General features: G+C 43.9%; 1 protein-coding gene across 2 annotated transcripts in view; it reads left to right on the plus strand.

Annotated features, from left to right (window-relative positions):
* Positions 1-21,270, plus strand: part of ARHGEF18 (Rho/Rac guanine nucleotide exchange factor 18) — a 290,711-nt gene that overhangs the window by 72,010 nt on the left and 197,431 nt on the right. For both annotated transcript variants that reach the window (XM_086946962.1, XM_086946969.1), the window contains 5 exons: positions 5,996-6,053; positions 9,534-9,578; positions 10,542-10,622; positions 19,484-19,589; positions 20,560-20,725. In XM_086946962.1, the coding sequence (XP_086803088.1) occupies positions 5,996-6,053; positions 9,534-9,578; positions 10,542-10,622; positions 19,484-19,589; positions 20,560-20,725 (456 nt within the window). The remainder of the gene's footprint in view (positions 1-5,995; positions 6,054-9,533; positions 9,579-10,541; positions 10,623-19,483; positions 19,590-20,559; positions 20,726-21,270) is intronic.

The following is a 21,270-nucleotide window of genomic DNA, read 5'->3' on the forward strand; positions in this document are numbered from 1 at the left end:
CTCATCCGCTGTGGCCAATACCGCACTCTCACCCGCTGTGCCCAACACTGCACTCTCATCCGCTGTGGCCAATACCGCACTCTCACCCGCTGTGCCCAACACTGCACTCTCATCCGCTGTGGCCAATACCGCACTCTCACCCGCTGTGCCCAACACTGCACTCTCATCCGCTGTGGCCAATACCGCACTCTCACCCGCTGTGCCCGACACTGCGCTCTCTTCCGCTGTGCCCAATACCGCACTCTCACCCGCTGTGCCCAACACTGCACTCTCATCCGCTGTGGCCAATACCGCACTCTCACCCGCTGTGCCCAACACTGCACTCTCATCCGCTGTGGCCAATACCGCACTCTCACCCGCTGTGCCCAACACTGCACTCTCATCCGCTGTGGCCAATACCGCACTCTCACCCGCTGTGCCCGACACTGCGCTCTCTTCCGCTGTGCCCAATACCGCACTCTCACCCGCTGTGCCCAACACTGCACTCTCATCCGCTGTGGTCAATACCGCACTCTCACCCGCTGTGCCCAACACTGCACTCTTATCCGCTGTGGTCAATACCGCACTCTCACCCGCTGTGCCCAACACTGCGCTCTCATCCGCTGTGGCCAATACCGCACTCTCACCCGCTGTGCCCAATACTGAACTATTTCCCAAGGTGCCCCACACTGCACTCTCACCCGCTGTGCCCAACACTGCGCTCTCTTCCGCTGTGCCCAATACAACAATCTCACCCACTGTGCCCCCACACTTCCCTCTCACCCACTGTGCAACACACTGCACTCTCACTCGCTGTGGCCAATACCGCACTCTCATCCGCTGTGCCCAACACTGCGCTCTCTTCCGCTGTGCCCAATACAACAATCTCACCCACTGTGCCCCCACACTTCCCTCTCACCCACTGTGCAACACACTGCACTCTCACCCGCTGTTCCCAATACCGCACTCTCACCCGCTGTGCTCCACACTGAACTCTCACCCAATGTGCCCCACACTGAATTATCACTCGATGTGGCACACACTAAACTATCACCCCGTGCTCCACACGGAACTATTTCCCACTGTGCCCCACACTGCACTCTCACCCGCTGTGCCCTACACTGCACTCTCGCTCATTGTGCCCAATACCGCACTCTTACCCTCTGTGCGCCACATTGAAATATCACCCGCTGTGCGCAACACTGAACTATCACCTGCTGTGCCCCACAATGCACTCTCATCCGCTGTCCCCAGTACTGTACTCTTACCCTTACTGCTACTACTGGACGGCCACCTCCTGTGCGCCTTTGCTGCCTAACCTTCGCACCCCCCCCCCCGGCCGATGGAAGTGCAGGTTCTTTTTCGTTGATGGCTACAATGTAGCGAAGACTGACAACAAAGGTACTCTACACATACACTCTACAATCACACGTGGGTAGAACTAGTTACAACGCACCACAGTGATGACTGTCCTCCTCTCTTACTCTCGCTTTACTCCCTCTCTCTCCGTTTACCTCCTCTCTGCCCTCCAGACTTCTCACATTCACCTCCCACTGCTCACCTGAGTCCTTTTGCGGAATCAGCCCATTGTCTTCCAGGGATGGACGGAGAGACGGCGTGTGTGGAGTGCTGGGCTGGTGCGGGGTAGGGGTGTAGGAAGAGCACAGGAAGCGCTACAGGGGGCAGCTCCCCAGAGCTGGGAGCTTGAAGTGTCCGAGAATAGGGTAGTGTGTGTGTGGAGGGGGGGAGGCTGTTGGGGAGGGCGTTTCTGTGCGTTTTTGTTTTATAGACTCCCCTGACCCCACCCTAAAGATACCCCACTGTTTCGATGGAAGACAAAGCGTGCTTCTTGACTTCGGTTCTAGTTCACACGATGGGGGGAGCTAGGGGTCATCCACCCAGGCTGGACACTGCAAGGCAGGCTGAATGAAGGGGGCGGGGAGCTGAAGAGACGAGTAGCGCAGTCCGAAGAAAAGGACATGGTGTGATGGGGAACCAGTGGCAGAGGGGAGTGACAGTGGAGAAAAGGACAGAGCGTGGCACAGAACCAGTGGTAGAGGGGAGTAAAAGTGGACAAAAGGATAGATCGTACATGAGACAGACTGCAGATATAAACAGAAGTCAGAATAGACACACAGATAAAGAGATGTGTGAAACACTGTGATTAAATGCATGAGACAGCAGACATGAGAAACACGGATCAGACATACATCAAAAAATGATGAAATTAAGCAAACAAAACATGAGCCTTGAAAAAAAATGAAGCCCGGTGTCCGGAGGAGTGTTTCACCAGTGGACAGCTGGGGAAGCTTCTGTAAGCGGGAAAGTGAAAGTATTTAGCTCGTAATCTGAGCTGAATGGCAATGAAACAAAGAAACAAGCCACGCAAGAGAAATGAAAGGTGTGTCAGCCATTGTTAAAGATAAACGCAGTAATACCACAAACAAGTGCTTAGCGGCTAATTAAGAGACACTGTCTCCCTGCCGCAAGTAAAAGATCCAATCCCGGTGGACATCTTCTAAAGAGGACAGGGTGGCAACAAGAAGGGACTAAAAGCCCTTCGGTGCAATCATCAAAGTATTTTTAATATTAGTGACGAAAACCGACGCACGCCAATGAAAATTGCAGGCGGAGCGGACACACGACTTCTGGAATGTATTGATTTCAAGAAGCCCTTGCATGGCGAGGGCAGCGCATGCACGCTGCTAATGCCAGGTGAGACCTAAAAATGTACACACTTCCCTATGTGCCCATCCAATGTTAATTGTACACGCTCAAGATAATCGTGGTTTCTAATCTTTAAGCTCCCCGTTGCCTTCAGGTGTAACCAAAACTTTTAAATTACAACAATCAAGATGCACACCACTGCACATAGATCAAGAGAAATATTTGGATTTATATATCTTTCATTGTCTTCCTTTGTTTTTCTCTATAATGAAAGGTTTTTAGAAAAAACAGCAGCAGCCGACACGTGTTTCGCCCAGCTTAGACTTATTCAAGGCTCGATCACATATTCCACTTCCAGTCCTGTCCTGTATGGGCAATTCCACTGTAGACTTCATTGCCTCTCCAGTGCCAGTGTCTAGGGTTATTCTCTGTGTGCCTAAGTGGTAGAGTCCTTCATCTGTTCAGTTTCCTTAGTGTCAAATATGACCTGATACTCTCTCACCTCCCACTCAGCCTCGCCTCCATCTATACAGGTCTACGTATCACCTGGAGTACACCCTATGTACAGCAGTTCCAATAGAGTGTGGGCAGAAATAAAAATATAAATACAAAAATGAATGTGAGTACATTCTAGATCAGCTGTTTCCTGTGTTCCTGAACTGCTGTTTCTCCTGTGTATAGAGATGATTTGTGTCACCCGCACGGTTGTCTATGTTGCTCCATTGCTTTCTGTGCGTTGCTGTTTTATGTCTTTCCTATGCTCTTGTTTATATGTCCTTGATCCTTTGTATATGCTATAAGCTGATGTTTATGTTCCTGGACTGTTGCTGTTGTCGTGCCTTCTTGCAGGACGGTTTATGATCAATCACTGGTCTGTAGGCTGAACAATTGCATGTACTCAGCGCTGTTCATTATTCGCATTGTTGCTGGGAAGTGGTTTGACCTTGTATTTTCTCTAGCACTCTTGTTTTAGGAATAGGGCTCACAGTTTCAGGATATTTTTTGTCTATGTTCATCCATATTTATTTTCTGCTCATTTTATCTGTATTTATGCATATTTATTTTTTGCTCATTTTATCTGTATTTATCCATATTTATTTTTGGCTCATTTTGTCTGTATTTATTCATATTTGCTTGCTCATTTTATCTGTTTTTATGCATTTTAATTTTTTGCTTATATTACCTATTTTTATCCATATATGTATTTTGTGTTTAGTGTAAAAAATGAAACTACAAATTGTATATTTCCACATTTATTTAACCAACAAATGTTTACTCATGTTTGCAGGACCAATGAATTATAGTCATTTACAGTACAATACAGTCATTTGAAACCATTTGCACTGTAGAACAGCGTAAGCAGTCATACTGGTGCAATTATTTAAGCTTCATTATCCTTTTTTGTTTTAACTCCCCTACCTTCAATTTGCATAGCTATTGACACTCATGATTGACAGTAGTGAGAATCGTCCGAAAGAAAACCTATTGGCCACATGTATCAACATTTGTAATAGCGGATACCTAATTGCGATTTTCAGGGAATCGCAAGTAGGTAATCACTATTACAAATGTATAAAACTCCAAGAGTTTCATTTAGCGATCCCTAGGGGGTCACAAATCGATCTACCTCATTAATATTAATAATCGCTAAAATCAATTAAAGGAAAACGGGATGCTTTACACAATTAAAAATTGAAAGCTTACCTTTCATTTTTTTAAGAGCAGGCAGTGAGTGGTCCGTGGGACCACTGCCTACTCTTAAAAAAAGGTTTTGCGTATGTGTTACCTCCAACTTGAAGTTGGTGGTAAATTGTGAATGTTTCGCGACTGCATTCACGGTCACAAAATGTAAATGCCAGCATTTGTAAAGTGCACAGCTACCTCCAACGGAGGTGTCCCGGCGCTGAGGACCGTCGGGAAGATTAAGCGAGCTATTGCTCAGAGTCACATGGTGCTGGGCTAATCTGCCGCTGGAGCCGGGAATCGAATTGTGAACCGTGTAGTCCGTAGTCAGGCACCCTGGCCGCTGTGCCACACCTCTTCCAAAACATTTATACATACTGTTACGATTCGGTATTTGGAAGGGTCGCCCTAAACACGCCCCTTCCAAATACCGAATTGCCAACCTATTTTGTGATTTGGTAACAGGTTACCAAATCGCAAAATAGGATTTGTTACAAGTGAAAAGCATTTTTTGCATTTGAAACGGGCGAAAGCAAAAACTGTTTGATACATGTGGCCCTTTGTTCTGTACATATCCCTATTTAAAAATAAATACAAGCAGGAAGTAGATGACTTTCAGTCTGTACTTATCTGTAAAAATCAGTAAAAACAGAAAACAAGGAGCCTTATTTATGAATAACACAGAGGGCCTGATTACGACTTTTGGCCGAGCTGTGGCGTGGTGGTGGAAACTGCTGCACCACCTCTCCACCGAAGGTCACCGCCGACCGCCCACCAGATTACGAGTTTTAAGTAGCCTGGTGGGCACTGTGGTGTTCCCAGGGCGGTGCCTCATTCAAAGGCAGCGGTGCCTTTGAAAAAGGCACCACTATGGGAATGCTTAACAAGGTTCCTGCATGGCAGAACTAGAAAGTCCATGCATTGCAAGAACTGTGGTGCATGCACACAGGGGGCACAAGTTATGCCCCCTGTGTGCATCCACACGTTCAGGAGGCACAGGAGGCCTTATAGGGCCCCCTTTGTTTCATTTGCTCCAGGGTTTACATGGAGGATGAACCTTCATGTAAACCCTGGAGGAGAGGAAACTTGTACAATGCTTATCGGGACCGCGGCGGGCCTGCCAAGTATATTGCAGCCGCCTGACTGCCATGCAACCTCCAGGGAACAGCAGTTCACTGACTTGTTCCTTGGCGGCGGTCCCAGGGCAGTCGGACCACCCAACTTGTAATGGGGCGGTCAGATCGCCAGTGTGGCGGTGGCTGGACCGCCACTCCACCACGAGTCTGGCGGTCCGAGGACCGCCTGACTTGTAATCAAACCCAGAGTGTCTTTAAAGATTATTTTTGCTTGGTGGCGGAGCAACTATTTACAGTTGTTCTCATCATCATTCTAATTTTACTTCATAAATCTAAGTACATGTACTTATCAATCAGCAGTGGCTAGTTTGGTAGTTGGCTGATTTCATACCAGGCGTGTCATCTGCGATCCTGTTTTTATTCCTAGCTTTGCAGTTATAGAGCCACCATATGAGTAGGTGTTTATTCTGATGACTATTGATCAATACCCCTACTTGGTTTGTTTTTTAAAATGCAGTAAATTTGCATTTTTGTAAAATCTCAATAAAATTTACTGAACTAAAAAAAAATTTTTTTTTTGCTTTTTTCAGGCGCTGAGACCCTACCCCTGGAAAAGGCTGAGCCGGATGACGTAGAACCACATCACGTGTAAGCGAAAAACTGAACTACTCATGGAGACTTTCCTAATACGACTCAAACTGATATTTTATCGTGACATTTCCTAAATGCTAGAAACAAAAGGTGCAACTGAGAAAAGACAAATTAATTAAAATATGGGATTAGGAAGACTTGAGTGGTAAGCACGGATGTATGACGTTAAAACGCATACTTTAACAACGCACACCATTACAACGCAATTTTTACAACGCAGGATCCTTTACAACGAATGCCTTTACAACGCATGACATTACATAGCAGATGCTATTGCAACGCATGCCATTACAACGTAAGTCTAGGTAAGTATATTATTTTTTTAAATAAATGTAATTAATAAATATTTACTTAATTTTAATTATTAAATTCATTTTTTATTAATATATTTGTAAATATATATATATATATTTTTTTAAATAGTGTAGGTGTTTTAAAATAATATTCTAACTCCAGTTAGTGTAAAAATAGTGTAGGTGTTTTAAAATAATATTCTAACTCCAGGGAGAGTTACCTGTACCCCATAACCCAAACCTAGCCCTGAACCCTAAAAATACCCCTGCACCCCAAAACCCAAACCTAGCCCTGAACCCTAAAAATACCCCTGTACCCCAAAACCCATACCTATCCCTAAACCCTAAAACTACCCCTGTACCCCATAACCCAAAACTATATCTGAACCCTTAAAATACCCAAACACCCCAAAACATATACCTCAGTACCCCAAAACATATACTCCTATACACATACTTACTTTTTAAAATTACTTAAATTAATTTATTTTTAATATTTATTAAATTAATTAAATAATTTTTGGGAATTAAATAAATGTTTAAATAAAATGATATACTTACCTATACTTACGTTGTAATGGCATGCGTTGTAATAGCATCTGCTATGTAATGTCATGCGTTGTAAAGGCATTCATTGTAAAGGATCCTGCGTTGTAGTAGTTGCGTTGTAAAAGTAGTCCATTGAAATAGTTGCGTTGTAACGGTTGTATACCGGTAAGCACATAAGGGCACAAACAACCACCTTAACTGGATGATTCACAGAACTGAAAACCCTTGGTGAATCTCTCTTATTAACAAGCAGGTTAAGGTTAGACGTAATCACGCTTCAGCTCCCTACAGAAGGGATTAGGAACAAAATGCGCCACAAGTAAACAAGTTTTGTCAAAGCCAATAGGCCTGGTTTCCATTTGAGTTCTGACTGTAACATTAGAAGTAGTCAGCTGCTGTGGAAAAACACAAAACAATAAAATGATGGTAGTCTGCATGAGTGCACCTAGTAGATAATCACTTGTACATACCTGCTGGTTGCTATGCACACTAAGATTCACTGTGTAGTACTCCTAAACCAGATAATTAGGATGCAATTGATTTTCTGAGTTGTTCTAACAACTCATGATTACAGTTCTAAGTCATAATATCGATAACAAAAACATTGCCTGACCTAACTATAAGCATGCTTCACAAAAATATCACTGCATTGGGTGTAGAGTTTGTATTTTAAACTTCAAAAGTGTTATATTTTTGTAAACAATATTTAGGACACAATATTTTTGTCAAACTCTATTTAGGACACAACATTCTAGTACTCGGGCTGTTGATACAAGTACAAGGGTCGATCACTTGAACCTGATAAATCAAATGTACCCATGCTCTTACCTGAGATGAGTGAGGTGGCAAGCCCTGTGGGGCTGGGGAGAATACCCCATAATGCCCAGTGATAATGATCTACAGAGGAGGGAGTGGGTGCACCAGTACTGAGGAGCAGGTGATGATTTAAGCCAGAATAAATCAGACATGAACAGAGCAGGAAGAGAAGGCAAGACAACTCTTAAACTTATAAACAGAGAAATGAACCAATACCTCGACAAACACTGGCTGAGCACTTGGGTTGTACACAGAGAAGACCCAAAACTACAATTCTAATTAAGAAAATCAATGTCTCTGTGATGGTTATTGCTCAAGATAGTCCTTCTGCAAACTCCACAGAGGGGGAGCAGCAGAAATGCTTCTGCATCTGAACCCTGGGGCACAAACAAATATTATACATACATGCACAGGAGACGCCTCTGGGATCCAGCAGATCCATTACATATTTCCCCCCCATCACTGGAACAAGGTGCCCTTGTACATACGATCCTGTCCCGGCTTAGCACGATTTAAGAAATTCCTCGGGGATTCCCTTTGTCTGCGCGTTATAAAAAAATTAATAACTTAATATAACAACAAGAAGCATGGCGGAGATTCCTAATGCTACACAACATCATGCAACATGGCACTTAAGGCTGCGTGTAACACAAGGATGGTGCAGAGATTGCTGCCTGGAATCCAGGAGCCTGCACGAAAGGAACACAGCTATTCACAGGCGGGGATACAATAGAACCCTCACCAATCACTGAGAGCCCAAGAAGAGTAGACGGTAAGCCGCAGAGAGAAAACAGCTCCAAGTAACAAGCACACGTAAGGCGAAAGAAACGGATGCAAGCATGGGACTAAAAAGACAAAAGGGCAAGACTAGAGGCTGACACAAATAGAAAGAACTGAAGAATTGCAGCGAGCATGAAAAAGAATGGAATCAAGGAAACAACAGAGAACAAACAGCAGCAGAAGAACACAAGCAGCCTAGGAACTATAACGAGAAAAACAGGGCAAACTGTAGACCAAATAGGTCAGAAGAAGCTGAAGGACACCAGAGACTTAACAAGCAAGAGATAAGGACCGCAAGGAAAACAAGAGACTGCGAAAGGAGAAACACAATCAGCTTGGGGATAAAATGATCAAAAATGAGAAAGGGTGGGTATGTACAGGAGCAAAGGAAAGAAACAAAATAGAAAGCAAAAGCAAAACAGAAATACAAGATATGAGGCAATGGAAAATGGTAGCAGGAACTGAAAGAACATACTCGAAGCTGAGTCGATAGGGAGGAGCTAAGGATCTGCACTGGACTGTGACTAAGGACAGAACACAGAGAAAAGCTAAAAACAATGTAAGGCAGAGAGAAATATTATTTTGGCAAGAGGTGCATCGGGTTGGCTGGTTGGACAGCAATATAGCGCCTTGATTGGGAAGGGTTAGCAATAAGGGGTGAGAATGTTCTTCCATTTCATCACCCCTTCAATATGCAGCTTCTGTGTTCACATAACTAATGGTGATGTCACTCTTTCTTAAAGTTGAATTGCCAACAAAACACACCAGGGGCCCAATTCATTAACGGCTTTCGCACTCGTGGCGGGACCTCCGCATTGCAGATTCTCTCTGCGAGCCCACCCTCACGAGTGCGAGCCCCCGTCACGAGTGCGAGCCCCCGTCACGAGTGCGAGCCCACCATTACAAGTGCGAGCCCCCCCGTCACGAGTGCGAGCCCCCCGCCAGGAGTGCAGAGACCCTTTGTGAATAGGGTCCTTGGTTTCTTGGCCCCTTGTAAAGCGGCTCCGTATCTCACTGTCCCGTCTTCTTCCTCCTACAGGTTAATAGTGCAGCAGGTTCTGCAAGAACTCAAAGAGTACCACGGGTGAGTTGCTTTCTGGGTGTCGTATACAGTGTTTTACGCTGGGGGTTAGTCTGCTGTGAACGCGTCAACATTAGTTGATAAAAGGTTTGTTCCACCGTGAGATGGAGTTATGTTATAACATTTTATAAAGCTGCCCCTGCAAAGAGGCATCCTGACGCTGACAGCAGTGAGAAACAAACGGGGTGAGGCAGAAAGATCTACAGCAGGGGAAAGAGGTGTGTATTAACTGCCTTCCAGAAAGCTAGGTAGTTGCTCAAGCTACAGATCTGTACAGGAAGCGAGTTCCAGAGTTTTGCCGCCATAGTACGGAACGAGCGTCCCCCAGGGCTTACCCGCCTTACCCGGGAACCACTTCCAGGTTTTGCCCCAAGGAACGGGGTTGGCGTGTAGGTACATATGGCAGCAACAGGTTGGCCAAGATTCCTGGAGTTGCATATTTCTAAATCTTGAAGGCCAAGCAGAGAGCCTTAAGCTCAATCCGCCTGGCCACCGACAACCAGTGGAGTCGGCGAATGGCATCCGACACAGGGCAAGCTCTACGGAGACCAAGAAGGCTTCTGGCAGCTGCATTTTGGCCAGTGTTTGGGATCTGGATTTCATGTTCTGCAGTCAGTAGCTTCATCACTACACCACATCTCCTAGTAGCAAATATCTCTAAGTGGCAAATTGTTTACATTGTATTATAAATGGCATCGCCGCCTGCAATGGCGCACTCGTGGGCAGGTTTAAAAATAACTATCTACCATCTGCCAGGTGCGCCAACACCCCTCCCCCCGAGACTCTAGAACTCCATCAAAGAGGGTTTGAACTCAAGGAAACAGCTTTCAGTGAAGCAAGACTGGCATGGGGGGATATCTCTGTGAGATTTGTTCTACAGGTGCTTGCATGGGTTACTTCTGTGGTGTTCGAGAGGTTTCTTCCTGGCGATCTCATGTCTGTGTTTCATATTGTTTTACTTCACAGAGCAAAGCAGCGAAACTGTTCGTCGGAAGGGAGCGTGGAGTCCAAGCAGGACCTGACGTGGTTCGAGTTCCTGTCCAATGAGTGAGTTGGTAGTGCATGAAGTGTTTTTCTACAGTGTGGAGCGGGCGGAACATCGGCCTTGGAAGTGTTCAAATTCAACATAGTTGGCATTACCTAAAGATCAGCATGGCAAGACCTCAGAACCTGAGCTTGGTTCTTTGCCAACGAACCAAACACATGGATAACTCAACTGTCCGCCTGCAACAACATGCGTGCAAGATACTGACAAAGGGGCAGATGTATCAAGCCTTTTGCGATTTCCGGCCTTTGCGAATCGCAAAAGGCTTATTAGCATTTTTTGACATGTATCAAAAAATCGCAAAGTAAGGAATCGCAAAATTTTGCGATTCCTTATTTTGCTTAAGCATTTAAGAAACCGCAAATTTTGCGATTCCTTAAATGCGATGTATGTAGGTGTTCGAAATTGCGAATTTGGGTTAAGAAATCGCAAATTACCACCAACTTGTAGTTGGTGGTAATTTGCAAATTCTTTTAAAAATGCTCTATTTGGCATTTGTGAAGGTGGCATGTGACCCACATACATGCCCATAGGGCATGTATGTGCACCATATGCACACACATGTAGATTTCAGGGGTGCAGCAGGGTGTCTTTTAGACACCCCTGCACCCTTGAAATTATTCTCAATTTGCGATTAGCAAATTGCGAATCGCAAATTGAGAATATTTTCACAATCATTCCTATGGGCCTCCTGGCCCATAGGAATGCATGGGAAATTATTCCTTAATTGCGAATTCGCAAAATGCGAATTCGCAAATAAGGAAGACTAAGAAATCGCTAAAAAATAGCAATTTTCTACATACATTACATTTTGCGATTTCTAAATAGCGATTCCCTAAAAATCGCTATTTAGAAATCGCAAAATGGAATCTTGATACATCTACCCCAAAGTTCTGTCAGTTTACTCACACACGGGAGAGTGTAATTTACTATTCTAACTCCACGTCTAATTACCTTGATGGTATTGTGAAAGCTGATATATTGCGGACAGTACTGTCGAACGACGATGTTTCATAGTCGTAGTCAATATTGAGGTTCATGTCTTGGGATGAGTATGAGTCAGTGACCGAGGGTGCCAATGTGTTAGTATGTTAGTGAGAGAGTGAGGGTGCAAGTGAGGGAATGAGTTGTTGAGTGTTGGAACAAGGCCTGAGTAAGCAAAGAATCAGTGAAGGAGGAGGTGATAAATGCGGAGTGGGCAGCGGACGATTGAGTATGTGATTGACTGAATTGTCATTGAGAGAGTGACTGATTAAGTCATTGTGTCAACAATTGAATGATTAAGTAAAAAATAAAAGTGAGTGAGCCAGTGATAGCAGCTGTGGATCAGTGACTGAATAATTAATTGGGTAAATGAGCATCAGTACATCGGTGAATGAGTGAATGAATAAGTGTTTATGTCAGTGAATGCATTAAGGAGGGGGCATTTGGTGTATATTACACAAATACACAAACACCTACACTTGCAGTATAGTGTTTCTTGCTCTTTCTTTTGTTCCACCTGTGCTGTATAATTCCTTCCCCTTTTAGGAGAGGACAAAGGAGGCCACTATTTTTGCAGTCCAGAGATGGCAAACTTTAATATTTTGTATTATCTCAGTAGTGAGAACTTGGGGCCAGGTCTGTAAAACGTTTTAGCAGTTGAAACCCTGTGATTCACTAAATTTGTGGGTTTGAAACTCCTAAAAAGTTTATTCCTGTGTACTAAACCTATTATTGGAATCGGTAAACTTTTACAGGTCCTAAAGTGGGTTTAGAAATGGTTTACGAATCGCTGTTTGGAGTGGCCGTGCTGCGGGTACCCCTTCCAAATAGCAGTTCTGTATCCTATGTGTCAAAAGTTTGTGTCAGGAATTCTGGTTGGGACCTATTGATAAGTTACAAACTCCCAAGTCTAGGTGGTAACTTAGTCGCAAAGGGGTCCCCTTTGGACTCCATCCCCGCTGCAAACTGGTGTACAAGTTTTAAGGAAACCAGGCTGCTAAAAAAAACAGAGTACTCTTTGTTTGAAAAGCAAATCACACAGACGTTGGTGTGCTGACCCTTGCAGTCCCCCATCCTTGGCTACCAATTGTAGTGAACCGCAAATTGAGTCCTGCCTAATGAAAATTATTTAGGCTTGAAGGTCTGTGACTCACTGTGATTTCTTATTCTGCAAACTGACTTATTTGTCCATAGGTTGACTTGAAAAATCAGATTATGGAGGAGTGTGACTCAATGGTTAGAAGAAGGTGCCAGTGCTGATGTGAATAATATTCAAATAACTAATGACCAAAACAGAACTCGAAAAAATCAAGAACGGGATTAACTATTTAATAGTTTTTTATTTTAACAAATTTTTAGAAAAGGCGGAACTTCTCAAATTTTTCATTTACAAAAGGACATATTTACAAAAGGACACATGAAACTAGGGGAAGTGTTTGGTGTTGATCAATCATACAATATTACATGCATATCACATACATTCGAAACACATTCGTACCACTCAGGGACAGGGAAAGTGTGGGGCACAAATAGCAATAAAATCTGTACACTAAGATATACTACAAAATCAACTAAGCGATAGGCCACTGTCTGCGGACACAATTTACAGAAAAAATGACTGACAAATAACAATCAGTGTATACTGTACAATCCTAATATGGTCTACAAACAAAACTTTTTAATAGTAGAGCTCGGTATTGTACTAGCGACTAAGGAAAACCTATAAACTCTTGTCGCTCTCGCAGACACCGTGTGGCAGGGGCCTACGCGTTTTGAATCCCGCTGACTTTCCTGGGATTCTCTTCAGGGCCTTATGTAGTATCTGAATAGGAAAAAAAGGGATAAGAAAAAATACAAAAATTACAAACAGAAAAGGTTGTTTTTTAAGTAATCAAGAGACCGTACATCAGTGAACCTGGCAAAGTGAAGTTCCATATCTCTATTGTCTTACCGGTGGAGACGAATCCAACTTAGAATGGAACGTGGGGGCACAATACGGTTGTCTTTATATCTATAAGTGCAAAGGCATATGTTTTAGAAAAACCTCCTGGAGAGTAGTAAAAAGCGGGGTTTAAGCAAAATCTACGGGCCTACTTGCCTGGTGTCCTTTGCTTTGTAGGCCTTTGTCCTAGGAACTGAGGATAATTGAAATGCAAGCTGAAAAAACCGGAGCAGAACTCGGAATCTTTCTGTTGGAAAAATGACACTTTTTAGATTCGGCTCCTATTTGTAACCCAGCAATTGGTCTGCATTTAAAATCAAGCTTACCATCGGCACAAGATAGCCTTGGTTTTCAAGCTTCAAACCGGAGTACGATAGTTTGTACAGTCGTTCTATAAAGTAGAAAAAACGACGATTATAGGGGCACCTTAAATGCCGTGTTTTAGTATAAAACAGTTGTTGAATCGTTGTTACCTAAGCTGGTCTGAGGATGAACCATAGAGCAGTTTATCAATTCCTTACAGATGCAGAAAGTTAGCAATCTAAAGGAAAAGAAGCGATAACAAGATCAGTTGGTTAAGAATTCAAACGACTAAGTCTTTCTAAAATGTAGCCGTCACCTAATTCTGCTTACCGCTAACTGTAACCAAGGTATGGTATAGTCAAAGGTCCGAAGTTTAATTTTGCCTATGCCTGGGGAAGTAAATGGAAAGAGGTATAAATACTGGCACATCAGTTACCATAGACTGGAGCTTACTCTAAGAAAAAGCGCTTACCGCCTGGTACTTGTATTATCGCTTCTGGCAAGCATTGGATTAACACGCTGGTGAAAACTTAATTTAAGTCCGACCTGCAAAGAAGCAAGCGGAGTCTTAGAGATATAAAGTACAAACGACAAAGGATCGAGAGCAAGAGAAGTTTGGACTTACTCGTATAGTTAGCCGGCAGCCGCCGGTCAACTGGCGTTGTAGAAGGTACTAATCTCTAGCGCATGCGTGTCGCAGATCCTAGGTTACTGCTCTCTGACCTATATAGGGTCGAGAGGCGCGCTTTAGCGGCGAATGAAAAAAGCCCGGGCTGGATTTCGGAACATTACGCAGCTGAACTTTGCGGAACCTGCCATCGACATCTACAACGACCCACCTGGTGGGGTAATCAAAAGGTTACTACACCAGAGATGATCGCAGTAGGAATGGTACTGCGGATTTAACAAGAAAAATATCCATGGTTATAATGAAGTTCTCACAGTTTAAAAATTTCACTCAGTTCATTAAGACCAGATGTGGTCGTGTCGAATTTAACAATAAGATATGCCTCCCTTTTAGACAGTTGTAAGTTCATGTCCCCCCCACGGGGATCCTTTTCAATCCATGATATCACCGTCCATTTGAGGTCGCTGATCTTATGCTGCATTTGTGTCCAATGTTGCACCAATGGTGAGTTCTCAGTGTTATGTCTCAGTCTTGATTTATGTTGCAAAATGCGTTGCCGCACTTCTTGGCTGGTTTTTCCTATATACAAAAGTAGACAGGGACATATTATGCCATATACGACATATTTGCTTTTACAATTGCTGAATGAATTGTGTTTCCACGATATTCCATTATGTTGGAAAAGGGAGCCTTCCAATGTGGACTCACAACACAGACAACTACCACATTTGTGGTGTCCCGTCACCGGAGGCATTCCCATCATTTGTCGCAGTGTGGGCGGTTTAGATGTTGGCAAGGCCGCACGTACGATGTGATTGGCGATGTTATTTTCCTTTTTGAATGCGAACAGGGGCAGCTCTTGAAGGCTGTCATCCAAGTTGTTCACTAGATGCCAATTTTGCTTAATGATTTTTTTAAGCTGATTGGCGTTGGGGCAGAAAGTTGTCACGCATACCTGTCGTTTCAGGTCGGGTTTCTCTTTACGTTCTAGAAGGGTTTCACGAGGGGTCCACTGGGCTCGCTTTTTGCACTTTTTTACTAGCTTTTTATGGTAGCCTCTATCGCAAAGCTTAGATATTAGTTTCTCTGAGTGTAGGTGGAAATCCTCATTGTACGTGCAGTTTCGGCGGACCCGCAGAAACTGCCCGTAGGGGAGATTTTCCTTGAGGCTACGGGGATGGTTGCTGTTAAACATCAAAGATTTATTGCGGTCAGTGGGTTTGGTAAACAGCGTGGTAGCTAATTTACCTTCTGTCAGAAAGACCTTGACGCCCAAAAAAGAAACTTTACTCATGGACTGAGTTAAGCTGAATTTTATGTCAGCTGTCCTGGAGTTTAGCCATTGATGGAACAGGGACAAGGTGTTACTGTCTCCTGTCCATATCATGAACACATCGTCTATAATTCGGAGCCAAGTTCCGATGTATTGATGGAATGGGTTGTTGTTATGTATAAAGGTATCCTCATACAGGGACATAAAGAGCACCGCTAATTCGGGCGCAAAAGGGCAGCCCATAGCTACACCTTTCACTTGGAAGAAGAACTCCTTGTTAAAACTAAAGTAATTCTTCTTCAAGGCGAATGTAGCGAGGTCGAGTAATAATTTAGTAGGTACTCGCACTGGGCGGGATCTTGAATCCAAAAAATGGGACAATACAGCAATCGCCTCGTCCTGAGGGATCTGTGTGTACAAGGATGTCACATCTAAGGTGACCAAGATATCCCGATGTTCACAAAAATCAATCTTGGACAATTTGTTAATAAAGTCCGTGGTGTCCTGCAAGTAAGATATCACCTGGCACATAAATTCCTTCAAGAAACAGTCTACGTATTTTGAAATAGGCTCGAGCAGAGAACCACATCCTGCCACGATGGGTCTGCCTGGCGGATGGTTATCGTCTTTGTGAATTTTAGGTAATACGTAGAACACCGGAGTCTTGGGGTGTTTGGTCTTAAGATATTCCAATTCTTTCGGGCCGACAAAGCCTTGATCAAACCCATCTTGTACTATCAAGAGGAGTTCATTTTAAAGGTCGATAGTCGGATCCTTTTCTATTTTGCGATAGCAGGTGGGGTCATTTAGTTGCTTCATCACTTCGGCGGTGTAATCATTGGTATCCCAAACCACTATAGCACCGCCTTTGTCGGCTTGTTTTACTACTACAGAGGTATCATTTTTTAGAGTATTCAATGCAGTCATCTGTCTTTTGGTGGTATTAAACTTCACAAACTTTCTTTGCTTTTCCATGGCTGAAATGGCTGAAAGGACGCTTTTCTCAAAGGTCAAGAGTTCTTTCGGTATTTTATTTGAAGGAGGACAGAACATCGACTTATTTCTTAGACCGGTCACCTCCATATGATTTTGAGCCGGGATGTCTCTAAAGAAAAGAGTAAGTCGTAACTTCCTACAGAATTCAATGAACTCTGATTTCATCTTTACAAAATCAGTTCGTTTAGATGGCACGTTTTCATCTCCCATGGGACCGTGTATCTCACCCTGGCCCTGGGGCGCGTCTGGCCTCTTCCTAAAAAATGGGGGTTAGAAGATTGATTCTGTTGTTGCTGGTTACTATTCCAGTTATTCCGATTTCTATTGGGGCGGTTGTAATTTCCGCCAGCGTCACTGTCCGTTCCTGACGACGAGGTGTCGGAAAACGAGATAAACTGTTTCCTCGACCTACCTTGATTCTCAGAGAGGAAACGGCGTGATTCGGTATTTGAATAGAAATCTGCCTTCAAATAAGGGTAGGTATTTTCCAAAGAGAAAGATTTTTTATCTTTCTCAAATTGGTTACTTTTTTGGGTTACCGCATAATCTTTGAACTCTTGAATCTCCTTTGCTACCTTTTCTAGTAGTGCTTTAGCATCAGCTATGGTGGGATTAGTGCTGATTTCAGCTTCTAATTTTGCGATTTCTGCAAGTTCCTCTTTAGAAATTCTACGCGTTTGTAATATTTGTATTTTTTCTTATCCCTTTTTTTCCTATTCAGATACTACATAAGGCCCTGAAGAGAATCCCAGGAAAGTCAGCGGGATTCGAAACGCGTAGGCCCCTGCCACACTGTGTCTGCGAGAGCGACAAGAGTTTATAGGTTTTCCTTAGTCGCTAGTACAATACCGAGCTCTACTATTAAAAAGTTTTGTTTGTAGACCATATTAGGATTGTACAGTATACACTGATTGTTATTTGTCAGTCATTTTTTCTGTAAATTGTGTCCGCAGACAGTGGCCTATCGCTTAGTTGATTTTGTAGTATATCTTAGTGTACAGATTTTATTGCTATTTGTGCCCCACACTTTCCCTGTCCCTGAGTGGTACGAATGTGTTTCGAATGTATGTGATATGCATGTAATATTGTATGATTGATCAACACCAAACACTTCCCCTAGTTTCATGTGTCCTTTTGTAAATATGTCCTTTGTAAATGAAAAATTTGAGAAGTTCCGCCTTTTCTAAAAATTTGTTAAAATAAAAAACTATTAAATAGTTAATCCCGTTCTTGATTTTTTCGAGTTTTGTTTTGGTCATTAGTTATTTGAATATTATTCACATCAGCACTGGCACCTTCTTTTGTTCATTGATATCCCGGCTCAGCCTTGCTGATTAGAGCCTCCCCGTAGTTGTTTTCCACTCAATGGTTAGAGCGGCAGACCCTGATGCAGAGGTCTAGCCCGGGGCCAGGGTTCAATTCCCCGCCTCGGCGGGTCTTGGGCTCAATTTCCTCGGACCTGATAATTCTCGCCTCAGTGCCTATTCTAATCATGGGTCCCACTCTGCAACTCTGGGCAATAGCTTGCTTAATCTCCACAACAGCCCCAACAGCGCTGGGATGCCTGGCTTCACCTTGGGGGTGCCCAGGAGTGGACATTCCACAGGGAAAAATCAGGAAGGGTTCCTAAGCGGTATACGGACAGCGCCGGGACACCTCCGTTGGAGGTAGCTGTGCTCTTTACAAATGGCATTTACATTTACATTTACATTGTGTTTGCAAAAAGTCAGTGCGTAATTTGTGGCCACTTTTGCAAATCCAGTCCCAGTACATTTGGCACTTTGCGCGGTGTGGCTACCTTCCCCGTGACCCTAGTTCCTTCACCAAGTTAGGCCCGTTAAAGTTCCCAGAGGTGGACTGTAGGTTCATCCCATGTACCTGTCTGTTCCTAATAATCGTACAAGTGTCTGACACTCAGGGGCCATCCTCAAACACCCCCATCCTATCACAACATTGGGTTATGTGGCTCTCCCACTCCCTCCATGCAACAACATCCATTTGACAGTGGAGGGAGACATCTTCAGGGACAGTCATGTGGCGAAGGATTTCATCCATGTTTTTTTAGCTAATCTGTTCTATTACAGACAGGAACCAACCTGCCATAGGCAAATCACTCCTGGATGGGACGGTCAGGGTCAAACTGCCAGGCCAAAGTAGTTACTCTGAATGTACATGGACTAGAGTCATGTGTCAGGGGCACAGGAAATTATGCAACGTAAAAGAACAGTGCCACATTTGAGCCCTTTTTGGAATTATCAGAAACAGAAATTAGCCTATGGGAGAGGCTGAAACAGTAGGACAAATGTATGTGTCAGATGTCATGCAGGAGGGATATAGCACACAGCATGCCCATGTCTATATTAAAAAAAGTGTAAATTTGGATATATCCAATAAGAATCAGACCTGCATGCCGCAGAATGCACTGGTCGGTGCCATGTTGGGTTAGTGGCCACTAGCTTTGGACTCTACTGACTTGAAGCTGTTGGGTTGCTCGATGCTCGGAGTTGCTAAGCATTGGGAAGTAAAGGCTTGTAGCCGGGGTCACCTGATACATTCATGACCCCGTCCCAGCCACGCGGAGGCTTCATGATTGTCAGAAACTCTTACGATACATCCCCTAGGAGTAATTCCATCTCTGTTTGTCAACAGTCTTACGTTGTGAGAGCTGCCGTTCAGAAGAACCAATGGGCTACCAGTATTTCAAAGTCTTAGGGACCCATCTTTTGGATTTTTACAGGAATGTCGGCAGTGGAAAGAACGACAAAGTCGAAAGAGGAACAAAAGTGAAAAGGAGGCTGAGTTCCCTGAAGAGCCGCGTGACCGGATCCTGGCAGAAAGATAAGGTATTTGGGATGATGGCGCTGTTTCGAGGCGGACCCTTACGCGGTTACAGGTTCAACTGTTGCACCTTTGACAGCACCTTCTGAAGATTAATAAAAGTATAAACCTTTGAAGACAGTGTAGGGAATTGAGATTGTTACCTTCTGCTCCCAGATGGTCTTTGTCATCCACTTGGCCACCAACACTGTCACATGTATGAATCTGTGAACTTACTCACTGACCATGCATGAAAGTCCTGCCTGAGGCACAGTGGTAGAGAGGTGCGGAGACCCCGGGCCGGCTTTAGGGCAGTGCCACTGGTACGTGGGCTGATCTTCTGCTTTTACACAATAGTGACGGAAGAAAGATCTGGTCTTTGGCCCCAGGATAGAGAAGTGTTAGGGGTCTTAGACGGTAAAGTTGGCTGCAGAGCACAGAATCAAGGGGGGGTTGGTGGAAGTGTAGGATGCAGGTTGGACTCTATATGTTGAATGTTTCTGTGATGTAGACGGCTGGTCTGCTGACTCTCTTGATTGTGACACTGTATATGATATATGAGGAGGGTGGGCCGCGAACTCCATTTCCCTCTTCCTTGCCTCTCTGGATTTTTACAGAAGTGGAATCTTAACCAGAGAATGTCTATCTTGGGGAAGGAGTCCTCTTGCAATCGCTAAGGGGTATTGAAACAAGAAAGCCCAGGTGTCGCCCACTTAGCATTGGAATGGGATGACGGGGACAACATTCAAGGGATTCAAGGACCCTTTATAATGAAAAAAGATGGTTACCCTCGGAAAGGCCCACCACTTTCAGAATTTTTAATTACTTGTTGCATTTGGTAATATATTTAAACAAGAGCAAATTTAAGTAACAGCTTTCTTAGGAATAGGAAACATTTCCTTAGGATGGAATCCTATCTAAAGTACAACTTTGGCTTGTGATATTTTACCTGTTCGTGTCACTGACTCTTTTTCTGTTTGTTTTTCCTCCTATTAGGGTAAGAGCAAAGATCAACCAAAAGTGAAGGAAAAGGAAAAAGAACCCAAGGAGAGGGTGAAATTGGTGCACGGGCATCATCTGGTCCCGGGGGCTTTCTCCAGCTTTACCAGCTGCACGCTGTGCGGAAAACTTCTGGTGAATAAGAATGGTCTGCAGTGCCTAAGTGAGTACCCCCGGCTTGCACTGCTTGCACGCACCCGCACAGCTGCCACGCTAAACGTCCTGGCTGGCAAAAGTAGTCTCTACCCTTTGTAGCACCATCTATCAGGTGTCTGGTTGTTCTTCGAGCACAGTCTTAAATGCAACGGTACTGTTAGGCGATGAGTACCTGCACTTCTTTAACTGCAAAGAACTGGTGAAATACTCGGGAGAGTACTGCCACTTATATATAGTATATTTTCAATTAAAGCCTATGGACACAAACAAAGTTTTGACTTAACCCAATTGACATCCATTGACTCCTAAAGTACCTCTCGGATATCCATAGCATTCTTTATAAACTCTATGAGATGTTATCGAGGGAGAAATGAGCTGGAGTATGGAGGAATCGCAAGAAATCAAAACAGTCCCTATATTTAACTTGAAAAGAGGATAATTCTATCCATAGTATACCACCATAACTCAAGAGATCCTTGCACCTAAATCCACTCTAGTAAATTATATACACAATAAAAAAACAATTCTTGTAAAATTTTGAACAATTTATTA

Source organism: Lissotriton vulgaris, chromosome 12 (assembly GCF_964263255.1).
Source record: "Lissotriton vulgaris chromosome 12, aLisVul1.2, whole genome shotgun sequence".
Classification (NCBI taxonomy): Eukaryota; Metazoa; Chordata; class Amphibia; order Caudata; family Salamandridae; genus Lissotriton; species Lissotriton vulgaris.